This window comes from Penaeus monodon, chromosome 12 (assembly GCF_015228065.2).
Source record: "Penaeus monodon isolate SGIC_2016 chromosome 12, NSTDA_Pmon_1, whole genome shotgun sequence".
Classification (NCBI taxonomy): domain Eukaryota; kingdom Metazoa; phylum Arthropoda; class Malacostraca; order Decapoda; family Penaeidae; genus Penaeus; species Penaeus monodon.
In genome coordinates this window covers 41,046,314-41,060,861 of record NC_051397.1, presented here as the reverse complement: position 1 = coordinate 41,060,861, position 14,548 = coordinate 41,046,314, and the positions used below count along the sequence as shown (strand labels likewise).

At 48.9% G+C, this 14,548-nt stretch overlaps 1 protein-coding gene across 10 annotated transcripts in view; it reads left to right on the top strand.

The window, feature by feature from the left end:
• Positions 1-14,548, top strand: part of LOC119579456 (mitogen-activated protein kinase-binding protein 1-like) — a 134,679-nt gene that overhangs the window by 39,983 nt on the left and 80,148 nt on the right. Inside the window, exons 1-2 of one of the 10 annotated variants that reach the window (XM_037927276.1) lie at positions 410-463; positions 11,972-12,243. The exons of 8 other annotated variants lie outside the window; for them this stretch is intronic. In XM_037927276.1, the coding sequence (XP_037783204.1) occupies positions 12,142-12,243 (102 nt within the window). In that variant the 5' untranslated portion in view covers positions 410-463; positions 11,972-12,141. Of the gene's footprint in view, positions 1-409; positions 464-4,311; positions 4,331-11,971; positions 12,244-14,548 lie in introns of those variants that run through there. One more of the 10 variants, XM_037927277.1, reaches the window with a different exon arrangement.

Sequence of the window (14,548 nt, the reverse complement as noted above, 5' to 3'; positions counted from 1 at the left end):
TCGCTGAACTAATGAGGATGTCGGTATGCATCAACGAGAACGGGTTTAGCTTAGGCCAAACTAGTTTCCCACTTTGCAAGAACGCCCCTTCGTCACATAAGGCAGTGGTCGCCAGAGCCGGATTCTCTTCCACGACGTAGTTTGGTCGCACACGCACACACAAATGCGCCGTGCTTGCGTCGCCACACCGTCCTACCCGCATACAGGTACCTCTGACACACGCGGGAATGCTACCGTTACCCGAGGCACAAGGATTTTCTGCCGGAAACTCTCCTTACGACGTGACCGGTTAAGGTAGGACTGGCTAGCCGGCCGTCCACTTTCCCGAAGACTCGGCCGAGTAGGTGGGGCGGCCACCTACATCTCTCCCTGCGCCTCGCTCAGTGTACCTCGGCCCTCCGTTCTGCAAGGCGGACCCCTGTGCTCATGTGCTCCTCGTGTGTGCGCCGCTGTGCTCCTTGAGGTTCCGGAGGAGTTTGTAGCTGTCGTGGTGCTTGGAGTGTCGGCGTTGTAGTGTGGTGATGTGATATGCGGTTGCGTGTAAAAAAAGTAACAGCGGTGCCGAGTGAGTCCCTTCCCTGTGGATTGGAAAGCTGGGAGTTCGGGGTGAATATTACCGCGTTCCACTTTTCACGTGTGCATCTCTCTGCCTCCACGCCAGCGTTCGCCCCGCCGACGCCACTTGCAGCCTGGCCTCCGCAATGCACCTCTCCGTGCACATCGGGCTATTGTGGTGATGTCATGATTATTCCGGTGCTGTCGCAAGCGGAGCTTTTTGCCTTAATGAACCTCTTGCGTATGTTTAACACGGCCGGTGTGTTGTTGTTTTGTTGGCCTCACGGCGACGAGGTCCGCGACGCAACCCGGCCGGCGATAACGAAGGGCGCTGCTCCCAAACGGGGTCAGCCTGGAACTCAGCACCTGTAATGAGCCATTAGCGTCGCGAGGGAAGAAGAACACCATCATCAGGGGTTTGGAGAACAGAGGCCGCCACGCTACCTGCCGTACACGATGACAGCGCCCCCGGCCCCGCTGACCCCTCCCGCTGTACCCCTCCCCGGACGCCCCTCGCTCGCCCTCCTTCGCTGCCCACCTGCACCGCCCACCAGCAACAGGTGCCCGGGCCTTGACACTGGCGCACTGCGACTCACTAGACAATGGAATGTAAATGTTTGATAACATGTTATATTTATAAAGCAAAATTTGAAGTGCCGATGGCGGTGTACGAAAGTAGGGTTCGCCCTGGCCGCTGGCGAGGAGGAAGGGTTCAGCTGAGGCCGGCAGGGGAACGCTGCTCGACGCAGAGACATCGGGCAAGAATGTGAGCGGTTTGACCCTGATGGACAGCGGCGGGACGCGGGGCAGGGCGGGGGGATGGCAGGGTGACGAGGGTAGGGGGCAGTAAGATAGAACAAAAGCCCAAAAAGTAGATAAATGAATAAATAATGAAAAAGTAAAGGAATGAGAAAAGTATAGGTGTGTGCGTGTGCGTGTGCGTGTGCGTGTGCGTGTGCGTGTGCGTGTGCGTGTATGTATGTATGTATGTATGTATGTATGTATGTGTGCGTGCGTGCGTGCGTGCGTGTGTGTGTATATGTATATGTATATGTATATGTATATGTATATGTATAGTATATGTATATGTATATGTGTGTGTTCATTTGGGTATGTGTCTGTTTACTGTGTAAGTTTGTTCAGTTCACTTGTGTATGTGTATGTGCATTTGTGTATGTGTGTATTTCTTTGTACATTTGTGTATTTGTTTATATCTGTGATTGCATTTGTATACATGTATGTATTTGTGTATGTGTATGTATTTATTTAAGTTTATGTATTTTTTGTGTGCATTTGTATATGTGTGTACTCAGTTGTATATGAGTGTGGATTTGTGTCTGTATGTGGATTTGTTTATGGGTGTGCATTTGTGTATGTCTGTAATTTTAAGTGTATTTGTGTATGGGTGTGTATTTGTGTACGTGTGGATTTACTTATGTGTATGTTTTTGCGTGTGTGTTTAGATTTGTGTATGTGTGTATTTGTTGTGTGTTTATGTATGTATTTCTGTATGTATTTATGTGTCTGTGCATGAGTTTGTAGACTTGTGTGCGTGCTTCATTGTGTGCGAGAATGAATATGCGAATGAATAAGCGAGTGCATGAGTGACTAACGGAGAAAGTCGGGGGGGAAAAAACGCACCCAGGGCTGCGTGCAAGTTCGTGGCATTGAAAGTCCTTCGTCGCTTTCGAGATATCTTGCCACTTACCGTCGATGCCTTCGTCGTTTGGCTGAGAGGAAGGCAGATAAGGCGTCACGATCGAGTGGCAATAATTGGCGCGTATTGTCAGCGGACTGTGGTAACGGTATCGGGTGTTGCGCGTCCGTCGTGGCCGCGCGCCAGGCCTCTAAGTAACGGCAATCATTTAATGGAAGCCGATCGGTTGATAGATGGAAAGGATAACATTGGCGCACCGAGGGTGGTAGAGGAGGAGGGAGGAGGAGGAGGAGATGGGGGTATAGGGTAAGGGTAAGGAGTAAGGGGTGGGGAAGTAAGAGGGTAAAGGGGATAGGGGAGGGGTAGGGAGGAAAGTGTCAAGGGACAGGGGTAGTGAATTAAAATGTAAGGGGACAGGGGCAGAGGCCAAGGAATCAAGAGGTAATGGAGCAGGGGCAGAGAATTAAAATGTAAGGGGACAGTGGCAGGGAGTGGGAGTAAGGGGCAGGGGGCAGGGGCAGGGGAGCATTTACGACGGCACGTGTCGCGATGCTGAATGCCAAGCAGCACGACCGCCACTCGGGGCATTGTTAAGGCAGCCTCGCCGGGTGAAGTATGTGCATGCGGCTTAATGTTGCGTCGTACGCTTGCTTGCTTGCATTGCCTGAAGCCCAGCTCGAGCACGCCAAGCAAGCACCTTCGTGGCCACCCGGCACTCGCGGGAGCAATAAAGGGAGATGTACAATCGTTTTCTATTTTTTTTTTACTCGAGTATTTAGCGGAAACGTTTCCCTTTTTCTTCGTTGTCCCTGTGAGTTTGCGAAGAGAGGGACGACAGAATGAGGGAATAATAGATAAATAGAAGAAACGCAGAAAGGGGGGCGAAACCTGACTGACTGTGGTCGTGAAACCGTACAGACAGAAGCGGTGTAGTAAGGTCGTGAGCGGGGAGTTTCACCTCTCCAGCTGACCGGTTTGTGGCGGGGACGGGGTGGGCCGCCGCTGCCACGCCGCCTCGTACGCCCTCTGCGGCCGGTTGGGGGCGGGGTGTGTGGATGTGGGTGTAGGATTGGTGTGGGTGTGAACGGGAGTGGTGTAGGTGTAGGTGTAGGTGTGGGAGTGGGAGTGGGAGTGGGAGTGGGAGTGGTGTGGGAAGGTGGGGGGAGGTGGAGGGTGAGTGAGGTGGGATTGGGAGGGAGGTGGAGTGGTGAGGGGGTAGGTAGTGTAGGTGTAAGTGTAGTTGTAGGTGTGGGAGTGGGAGTTGAAGAACCAGGAAAAGAGGAAGGGTGCTAATCAGGGAAGGCCTACTGCTTTTGTGGAACTCGCTCTGAACGTGAATATAGGCCAGCGATGCGGATTTTAGTAGTTTGATTTGCCTATTAATTCTAGTCGATTTTTTTAAAACCACGTTGCAGAGACATTTGTTTATGGAAAGTGAAGTGACATGCTCATTTTTGTTGAGATTCCTCATGTAGTTATGCCTCTTTAGGCTGGCATTGACGTGGACATGGCTTGCACACACTCGCAAGTGCAGGATCCCGTGTTACCGATGTCTGAAGCGGCACGATTTCAACCTGGCGCCAGGGCTCGCCGGATGTGTGGCATTCAAGTGCTGACATTTGCGAAGGTGTAAATAACTCGAAGAAAAATCGAGAAACGTGTCTCCTGTTTGATTACGAAAGCGATTAAAGAAAGACAAGTTCGGCACACGTACACGCGCGCGCGTGTGTGTATGTTCTTTTCTTCTCGCTTCTCTCTCTCTCTTTCTCTTTCTGTCTTTATCTCCTTCACTATCTCTCCGCCTCTTCCGTTGCGAGCGTATTGTTACACTTGGCAGAATCCCTTTTCCTCGTGCATTTGCATTTTCCCGAGCAGCTGCTGAGCAAGGAGGGGAGAAAATCACCCCGACACGAGTCCGCACCCCCTCACCCTTCCTCGGTCGAGCTTCACGCCGCCGGTACGCTGGGATGAGCGACCTCTGATCTTATCATGCGACAATTAGCACAACCTAAATTGCGTACTGCGCTTGTAGAACAACGTGAGATCATTAATTGGTGCAGTGTAACTCCCGGCTGTGCGCGGCGCGGTTCGCTGCTTCGCTCGCTCGTCGTGGCTGTTGTAAGGGTCATCTTGCTAACTTCGATCTGCCTCCCCAGTCCTCCGCTTTGTTGCTTTTGTTTATTTTTTGTCTTATATTTATTGTGATTAACTTCCTGATAGTTCTTTCCGATCAGCCTTTTGTTGACGCTGTTGAGCGCCTGTGTAGATAATATTAATGAATTAGCATGTGCGCAACTACCGTTCGTGTGCGCGTATTTCCAGTGTGCGTAACCGTGTTCGAATAGTCCGTTACATAAGTGCGAGTAGACCAATGAGATTTATGCCTGTATGCCTGGTGGGTGCTGTAGGCTAGTAAATATAGGGTCCATAATGGAACTTAAAGGTGGCCAGCCAACCCCAGTTACTCAATTTATGGCCAGTGAAATCTCCACAATAATATTATGACGAACTGTTCAGACTTTCGATGTCTTGGCCTTTCACTTTTAATCTTGAGTAATGGCGATGGTTCGGGCATTAGTATGCTGCAGTAGTTTTAGTGGTAAAGGTAATGTAGTTACATTTTCATATTATAGAAGTAACCATTCAGAGCGGTTGCGGTTTGGGCGACAGGGGATGACAGTGCGGGAAGTTAATGTAGCCTTTGAGACTTTTCTGTCCTTTTCATATTTTACTTTTCATAATTTCTTTTTTGTAGTTTCCGTTACACTGCCCGTTTTATGACCATTGGAAACTTTTATATAATGTCCGTATGCGTGTTCGTATTTTTCATTTTTTTTTGGACACCGCAGAAACAGAGCTCACGTCTGCATCGCCACAGCGCCGCCAGTGTGGGGCCGCGTGCAAGTTTTTATGATAGTTAGGAACGGTATATCCTGGCGACCTGAAATGAATGGGCGGCGCTCAGCGGAATATCGGCCGCAGTCTCGGCGCTTCCTGGATCAGCCCTTCCCACCCCCTTCAGCGTCTCCGCCTGTAACGATATCACAATGGCTGCGAGTCTAACGGCGCGTAATGACGGAATGCAGGGACGCCATTCTTCCGGTCGTGTGAGACATCCCGGGCGCTCGTCTTACGAGGGGCATGGGAACGCCGCCTCCCTCGCCATGGCACCTGCAGGTGACAACCCTCGCCTGCCGCCCTGCCGAGGCCGTCCTCCCGAGGCCGTCCTCCTGACGCCACCCCACCGTCTCAAATGGCGAATGACTAAACAAATTCTAAGACCTTTTGTTCCCACGCTAATTGTTACCTGGGAAGAACTGGATTCACCTTTCACAGCTTCACAACCTCGCGAGACAGTGAATCATGGAGGGTTGTAGGTTACAGGGTATCGCTCCAGCTGGCGTCGGTTTTAAAAGCAGCGTTCGACATCTTTAATGTTTAATTACAGCAGGTGCAAGCAACCGCATGAACTTTTGCCTTTGTGGCATATGCACCGTAGTGACTAAACTCTGCTTATTGAATTTAGATTATTAAGTGATGTATGGTTGGCTACATGGTATATTCTAGATTATCTAATGCCATGCTTGGTGCCACAAAGGAGGCAGGAGGCGGTGGGTGAAGTAGAAAGAAAGCATAAAGGAAAGAGAAAGAGGGAGAGGGAGAGGGAGAGGGAGAGGGAGAGGGTGAGTGAGTTGTCAAGGATGCACGTATATTCCGTTTGTTAAGCAACTTTCCAAGTATGTTCCCACAGCCTCACTAAATACCACTTTGTAGCATGGAGTTAGTCTGTTCGAGTTCTTTGCGAGTTGCTTGCATCTCGAGTCCACGTGCATCGTCCTCTTGAGAGTACACGCCTGCGGCCCAGAGTGGTCTCGTGTCCGGCCGTCGTTTGCGGTCACGCTGCCTGCTCGCGAAGAGGCTGCAGGCGGGATATAAATTTGTGATTCATGTTCACACGGACGGTGACGCATCGGCGGGTGTTTAGGTACTTGCGCTCGCTTACGCAGGGCGAGGCGCACGTACGTGTTTACCTTTGGATGTGTGGGGGGAGGAACGGATGAATTTTGTGTGTGTGTGTGTGTGTGTGTGTGTGTGTGTGTGTGTGTGTGTGTGTGTGTGTGTGTGTGTGTGTGTGTGTGTGTGTGTGTGTGTGTGTGTGTGTGTGTGTGTGTGTGTGTGTGTGTGTGTACATACACACACACACATACACACAAAAAAATAGTTAAACTGCAAAATTAGAGCTGGACCAGACCTTGTGTAATGGCCGAAACAGTTAGTTAATTATTGCGCTTGAGGCAGTTCAGATTTCCACATTACTCAGCCAAGTAACCGTGTCGTTTATGCTCTTCTGTTTTCCATAATATCGCGGCCACATATAGCACTAAGTATTTGTTCTGCCACGCGAGAGAACTTTTAAAAGCAAGGGGTATGGAGTTAGAAAGCAGGGAGTATCGAGTTTAATAGCGAGGAGTAGGGAGTTGAACTAGCCATTTCCGAGTAAGGGGGTCATAGTGACCCCTCTTCTCCGTGTCATCCAGATGGAGCCTCCGTTCCTGACGAATCGGTGTGGAAATGCTGCCTTAACCGGCGAGTTTTTTTCTTCTTCCTCATTTTCTTCTTGTTCTTGTTCTTGTTCTTCTTCTTCTTGTTCTTGTTCTTCTTCTTCTTCTTGTTCTTCTTCTTGTTCTTGTTCTTCTTCTTGTTCTTGTTCTTGTTCTTGTTCTTGTTCTTCTCCTTTTTCATCTGAACGGAACAAGATCACGCGATTCTGATTTCGGTTTGAGATGTATTTTTTTTGCTCTTTTTTGGAAATGCATGTGAGAATTGGTGATTTTATGTAAGTGAGAAATGGTGATTTCAGTTTAGTCATGATCGTTTTTTGACGTGAAGAGGGACTGTGATTTGCAGTTCTTGGCTTTAGTTTAGTTTGGTGTTTCCTACAAAGCTTGTAAAGTTCGGTGGGTGGGAAACGGAGAAGAGGAGAATGTATAGTACGAGAAGGGAAGAGAGGGAGAGGGAGAGGGAGAGTGAGAGGGAGAGGGAGAGAAAGAGAAAGAGAAAGGATAAAGATAAGGAAGGAGAGGATAAGGAGAGAAAGAAGAAGAAGAAGAAGAAGAAGAAGAGATGTAGCTAGTGGAAGAAAAGAGAAAAAGATTAGAAGCGGGAATAGGAATGGGCAACTGGGGAGAAGCAAGCGCGTATGCACACACACACGTCTCGAGGCGCGGATTGAATAGGACCCGTTAAGGCTTGTTCGTGCCTCGCAATGATGTCCCTCGGAGTCATCACGCACGCACGCCGGTTGCTTATTCGGGATTTTTTTTCTCTTTTTTTCTTTCTTTGAGGTATAATGGATTCAGAATGGTAATGCATGTGGTCGCGTAGAAGTAAGGGGGGGGGGGACAAGGGGGTTTGTCTGGATGGCGGCGGCCCGCTCCTCCGGGGTGGTCGTTCATGAAGTTCTTTCGTCGGTTTTTTATTAATTTATTGGTTGTTTTTGTTGTTGTTGTTTATTTTTGTTGAGGGATTTATTTCGATTTTTTAGGTTTGTGTGATTTGCTTATCGGGTTATATACATATGTTAGATTTAATGAGATATTCGTGTCATAGTAATTGGATATAATATGAATTTATTATGATATCAATTAGCCAAAGTATATACTATGAGTCCAATTATGCAAGTCAGCTGGGCGGAGCTAATGAGAGGAATCAAAGCTCTTGATGAAGATGATGGGTTCTGTTCCCGTTCCACGGTCGCTGCACACGCTCCGTCCTTAGCTCTGAGTTCATGCGTTCTTTTAATTGCGTTTACCACGATGCCAGAGCGTAGCGTGCATAGAGCGAGGGCAGCCCACGGGACTTGAGATATGTTGCGCCTACGCCCATATATGCCAGCGGGCTAATTATCGCTTTGCGGCAGCTTGTGTTTACGAGGTCCTGCCACGTCGTAAAGTACGGTCCGGGGTCCGTTTGCCTGAGCTCCGCCTTCGCCCACGCGTGCCGGCGCGCCCACGCTACGCCCAAAGCCGCGGCGCGCGAGCATGGCTAATAAGTGATTACAAGGGCCTTATCGCATGTGTACGCCCTTCGCTGCGGATTTCAGGCGAGAGCGTAATTTTCTTTTTAGTTATCTCGAGCGCGCGGCATCTCGAACGAAATGGAGTCTCTGGGCGGCGACTCCCGTGTTCCGGGAATGGCGGCGGACGCTTTGGCCTGCTTTACGATCCTGCTGGCGGTCGCGTCGGAGGACCACGCCTCCCGCGCCCGCCACCTGCCCCATCATGCTCTTAATTGAGATGCCCCGTGAGGCGAGGCCGCGCCCACGAGGTTTTGCTGGTGTCATCGCAGGTGCTGGGAGCCGGCGAAAAAATGCCGTTCATTTTGGGGGCCTTTGAGTTAGTGGGAAGCGAGTTAGAAAATTGTGTGGTTTCTTTGTACTCTTTGCCTCAGTAATTATATTTTTTGATGCTCTGTTCTATAACAAGTATTGTTGGTCGTAAACCTGCCCTTCTGACGCGTCTGTATTAGGCTTATCTAGAAGAGCGGCATTCGACCTGATAGGACGGCGGCGGCGGCGGCGGCGGCCAGGTGACAAGGCATCCCAAGCTGTCAGCGGCAGAGGTGTCAGTCGCCTCGCGGGACAAGCGGTCGGCAGTGGCACAGCCTTAACAGGTGTTGCTCTGACTAATTAGGTGACAGTCGTCTTGTTGCGTCCCCTGGAAATTCTTGCTTGATTTAATTCTTACATTGATGGATCTGTTTCTGTGATTTATTATACCACAATCTTCGAGTCTTCTGCTGTTAGCTTACGTTTTTGTTGTTGTTGTTGTTGTTTTACTTAAGTTTCGTAATCGAACTTGGTAGCTTGACCCGTGGTACGTTTTGCTTCCAGAGCGTCAGCCACTGAGAGGTTTTGTCGCTTGTTCCGTCGCATGCAATGTACTTTTACTCCTTGGGAGCTCGTATTGTGTGATTTTTTTTTTTAAGTGCTCGACATTACATAAACATAACCGTAACCGCAAACGGCGTCGTCTGGGTAGTGTGGCCAGCAGCCGCGTTTGTGTAAGGGACTGCGGGGAAGACGGGGACTTCGGCTGACGACGGGCGAGCCTTCCCAGATAGATTCTGGACAGAAGGTCCTTAGATATGCAAAAGGTGTCGAGAAGTAAACCCATTGTATTTTGACGCCTTTCGGACTGAAGCCTCAAGTCGAGTTTGTTTACAGAGGCACTTAATGCAAATGATATTACTACGAGAGTTTCCACGTGAGGCGTGTGCATGGGATACGCATATCTTAACGTTGCCAGAATATGCATAGGATGCTGGTAGTTGATAATCACAAGGCGCGTTTACGTGTAATAAAGATGATGGGCTGAACAAGAGAATCTTATGTTATGTGGTTATTGTTTTTAACATTACAACCCGGACACACGTTAGTAAAGGGTGGTTTGGAAAGTTTGGATGTGTTACCTGCTCCATGTTTACCAGTCATTTTTAAAAAAAGTATTGTCGACATCGTCATGATCTGCAAGAATATGCATAATCATGCAAAGAGTAGCTTTTGGATTATTTATGCTCTTGTAGTATTTCAGCAGGTGTTGCTAAATGTTGAAAATTGCACCGGGGTGTAATAACCCGAGACAGAATCATTTGAACAAAGTCCGGGTTTCTCAGGTCTGCACTGGTCCCTGCAACACATGCAAGGTGGGGTTGGCGTGCGGCGATAGATGGATATCTGTCCAGCCGGTTCTGTCGGCGGTATCGTGTGGAGTTCTCATGAGAATGGACAGGGAAGTAGATATCAAGGATTAATAACCTCGCAAGGCAAGGAGGGTGATTGACGCGTGTCGTTCTTATATTTTCATCGGAATTACATGCTCAGGATGTGATATTGAAACGCGTCAGTTACATTTCGCACTTGGTTGAATCGTGCATTCTCATCCACTTCGTTTTCTCATGAGAACCATTCGTGTGTGCGTGCGTGTGCGTGTCTGTGTGTCTGTTTTTTAGTGGTGGGATGTGATGAAAATACATTACAAAAAAAAGGTCTGATGATATATTAAGACTTCTAGACTAAGAAAAACAGGGAGAGAGAACCACGGCAGCGCGGGAGGTGGTTCTGTTTGTGCTGTTGTTTAATACGGTTAGAAGAGTTATGGCAACTACTTTCTCCGTTGTGGTTTTACAAGTTTGGTGCCTTGCAGTGGAGATGCAGCATATACCGTGTATCACTTTTTGACTTGTTATCTGTCATAATTATATTAGATTAACTTTTTATCCTTTTATTTATTTAGTTAGTTTTATATGCTAGGGTGTAGTTTAGATCGAACTCCTTCCATTCTTTCCCACGCTTCCTTCTGCCCAGCCCGCACCCTCTCTCCCTCTCCCTCTCCCTCTCCCTCTCCCTCTCCCTCTCCCTCTCCCTCTCCCTCTCTCTCTCTCTCTCCCTCGCCCTCTCTCCCTCTCCCTCTAGCATGTAATCTCCTCTCTCCTGCCTGGAAGTCGCGTTGTTGTGTTTCATTCGGCCGTTTGTGGGTCGTTTGTGGGGATTGCTACAGGTATTTCCTTTACCTGAATATTGTAGGGCGGCCGAGCTAAATTGCCAGAAGGCTTCTATTGATTATATGTAAACGCACACGCATGCACAAGCACATACGCACAAGCACACACGCACATACGTACACATACACGCACAATTCTAATATTTGATTAAAAACAGTGACCATGATTTCTTGTGTTTACTAACACTTTTAAGATAATCTCATTGGAAGGACTCCAGGACTCGAAATTCATGTAAAATATGTATGAATTTGCAGGAAACGATGCACCCCCATTTGCTAGTAATGAGTGGACGCCTCTTGCTAACGGCCTCAATGGGGAGCCAGTCCTCGGGGGAAGGAACCAATAATATTTTTAAGTCACGCAAATTGTCCAACGTTTATGGCGTGAAATGATGAGAGAAGCTGAGGGACATTGCGATGTTTTTTTTTTTTTTTGGGGGGGGGGATATTATTGCAGAGCGTCCCATGAATTTCTATGAATGTGAGACTTTCAGATTTTAGGAGAAAGTAACGGCAGAGGGGAAAGGTCAGGGGAGAAGGAAGGGATATTCTTGTGAAAAGGTGAATGCGTGGCAGGAGGAGAAGAGGAGAAAGAGAGGAGAAGAAAGAAAAGAGAACAGAAAAATAAAGATGGAGGAAAAAGAAAGAGAAGAATATGAGGAAAGGAGAGAAGACAGAATTTACAAGAACGGTCATATGAATAATCGTACGGACAGCATTGCAAGCTAAGGCCTTTTTCGTCCTTAAGAGCAGTAAACCGTTCTTATTTTGCTACTTTTTCGAGGTGAACGTACACGAGAGAACCACAGATGGATTAGCAGAGGCTGTTTTGTAGCATCGCCCATGTATGGCGGTGAGAGGAGATTGTGTCCATAAAAACTTGGGACTGTCGAGCCTGGAGGCATAGAGACAGCGTGCAGTTACGCTAATAATGTGAAAGCGTCTCAGTGTTTGCGTAGGCAGCCGATCCCCCAGGAGTCCGTGGCGATGCTGCAGCGAGTGACCCGGGCGATGCGGTGCGTGGATGGCGGGGGAGAGCGGCCGCAGTGACGGTGGGGGCGAAGGGGAGAGGGAAAGGACTGCTGATGGGGAGGGAGAGCGAAGATTACGATCGTCGTTCGTTATGTAAAAAAAATAGAAAATGTTTTATTCTTCCGTGGTTTTCTTTTCGTTGATGGATATTGTGTTTGTTTTGCAGCATTTGAGGAAATTTGAGGAGTGACGCGTTTTAGTGAACTTCTGTGAGTTGATAAGAATACGTGTTTTTTTAAGTGCTGATGACAATATATATGTGAAAGAATAACTCACTAACAGAGAAAAAAACGAAACAGAAAGAGGCAAAGAAACAAAAGATAAGGATGCGATAGGATGTACACCTCGAGTGATTCGGGCCGCACCATGGAGGACACTTCTGACGAAGACGTAGAGGTGGTCAGGCAGCTGATCACCCCGCCCCCGCCCAACACCAAGGTCAGTACGCCCACCGTGCGCAGGAGAGGTTTGTTTTGGTTCCTAGCACTGGAGTGATTGCACTTTTTGGTCGTGGGTGATTGCAGTTTTTGGTGGTGGTTGAAGAGTGGGCTTCCGAATCTTGGAGAAAGCCCTGGGTCGGAAATTTTAGTCGCCCTGTTTCTTTCTCTCTCTCTCTCTCTCTCTCTCTCTCCTCCTCTCTCTCTCTCTCCTCTCTCTCTCTCATCTATATATATATATATATATATATATATATATATATATATATATATATATATATATATATATATATATATATTTATATATATTATTATTTTTTTTATAACGACGACAGTACTTCTCCGTGACAAAAACTCCATTACAACTCTTTCATATCAGCTCTCATTTTTTTGTACACCCGATTATCCTGTGGGTCACGCAACGGGCGTAGGGCTGCTGTTGTCATGGAAAGTATGGGCGTCGGACGAGGCTTGGACAGGCGCCAGGATACGTTGACCCATCCGACCGAACTCGAACGCGGGTATAGTATCCGATACTTGTTGCTCGGGTGACACGGGGTACATGCCAATTAAGTCGTTTTTTGATTGAACCCGTTTTATGATGTGGTGTGTCTGTGTGATGATCAGGGCGCTTGCATCTATTTGTGTTCGGATTGTGGTTTTAGCTCTTAAGTATTTTTTTTCTGTACACCGCCTCTGTATGTTATGATCTCCTGTAAATAATATTGATTTAAGTTATCTATTTTGGCGACAGCATTTTACGTCACATGGTACGCCGAGCGGTGATCACTGCATCATCTCCTCTGCTCCCTCAGAACCTCTTTGACTGGCCTCCGCGTACCGGGAGAGGGAGGGTTGTTGCAGTGGTTAATGTGCTCGCGGTTTGTGTGTTTGGGGGCGGCTGTGGGCGACTGTGGGCGGCCGTGGGCAATGCGATGACGGCGACGGAGGCTCGCTGGTGGGCTTCTTACACGGGATTCCACTCAAGGTTATAGTCGTCGGAGAGTTTTGGGCGATAAAGGGCACGTTTAGGGGAAGGGGGCGGGGCCTGTGTCGTTATGTGCACTGATAACGATAAGGCGACTAGCGTTCTTCCCGCGCGGGCGGAGGGGAACATGGGCGGGAAGCCTCGCGTCGCCTTCGAGATATCGACATGTTAGGTAAAGGGGGAAGGGGGAGGAGGCGGGAGGAGGGAAGTGGGAGGGAGGAGGAGGGAGAGGAAGGAGGGAGTGGAGAAATAGTAGGAGGGAGGAGGGAGTGGGGACAGGAGGGAGGAGAGAGTGGAGAGAGAGGTGAGAGTTGGGAGGAGGAAGGAGGAGGAGAGAAGAGCAGGAGAACGAAAGGAAGAGGAAAAGAGGGGAAAGAGAGCAGAAGGATACGGAGGGAAAGGAAAAGATTGCTATAGAAGAAACGAAGAGAGGCAGTATTCGAAGGAAGCAAAGGGCATGATGGGACGGAGTTAGAGGGTGGGCATTGGGGTTCCCGATGGGCAGTGGGAAGATGTGTCTCAGTGACCCCCTCCCTCTCTTCCCTTCTCTCTCTCTCTCTCTCTCTCTCTCTCTCTCCTCTCTCTCCTCTCTCTCTCCTCCTCTCTCTCCCTCTCCCTCTCCTCTCCTCTCCTCTCCCTCTCCTCCCTCCCTCCTCTCCCTCCCTCCCTCCCTCCCTCCCTCCCTTTTTTTCTCTCTTCTCCCCCTTTTTCGCTCTCTCTATCTTTTTTTTCTCTTTTTTCTCTTTTTTTTCTTTTTTCTCTTTTCCCTTCTCTCTCCCTTTCTTCTCTCCCTTTCTCTCTCCCTTTCTCTCTCCCTCTCTCTCTCCCTCTCTCTCTCTCTCACCCACTCTCCTCTCTCCCTCCCTCCCTCCCTCCCTCCTCCCTCCCTCACTCACTCACTCTCTCTCTCTCTCCCTCCACCCGCACCCACCCCGCCCAAGGCTGAGTCGGAGGCCTCGGGGGCGGGTGCCGTGTCGACGCGCCTCGAGGACCGCCGTGCCTTGAGGGTGAACGTTTTTTTTTTTCCCTTTTCCTTTTAAGTCCACTTTTTTTTTGTCGTGCGTCAGCGTTGGGTGCAAAAAGTTCTGAATAAGGTGTGTACGCCTCTTTTTTTTCACGCGCGTCTCTTGTCGGTGTCCATTAACCCTGGATAAGACAACACAGGTAGGCATGCAGGGCCGCTGTTTGATATTGCGTTACGAAGCCCGTTTGGCGAAGGAACAGTGGGTCGAGATTTTGTATGGGAGGCCACGGCTCGGGCCTGTTGGCTGTAGGAGTTGTCTGTAAACATGGCTGGTCCTTGGGGTTCTTTTTCTCT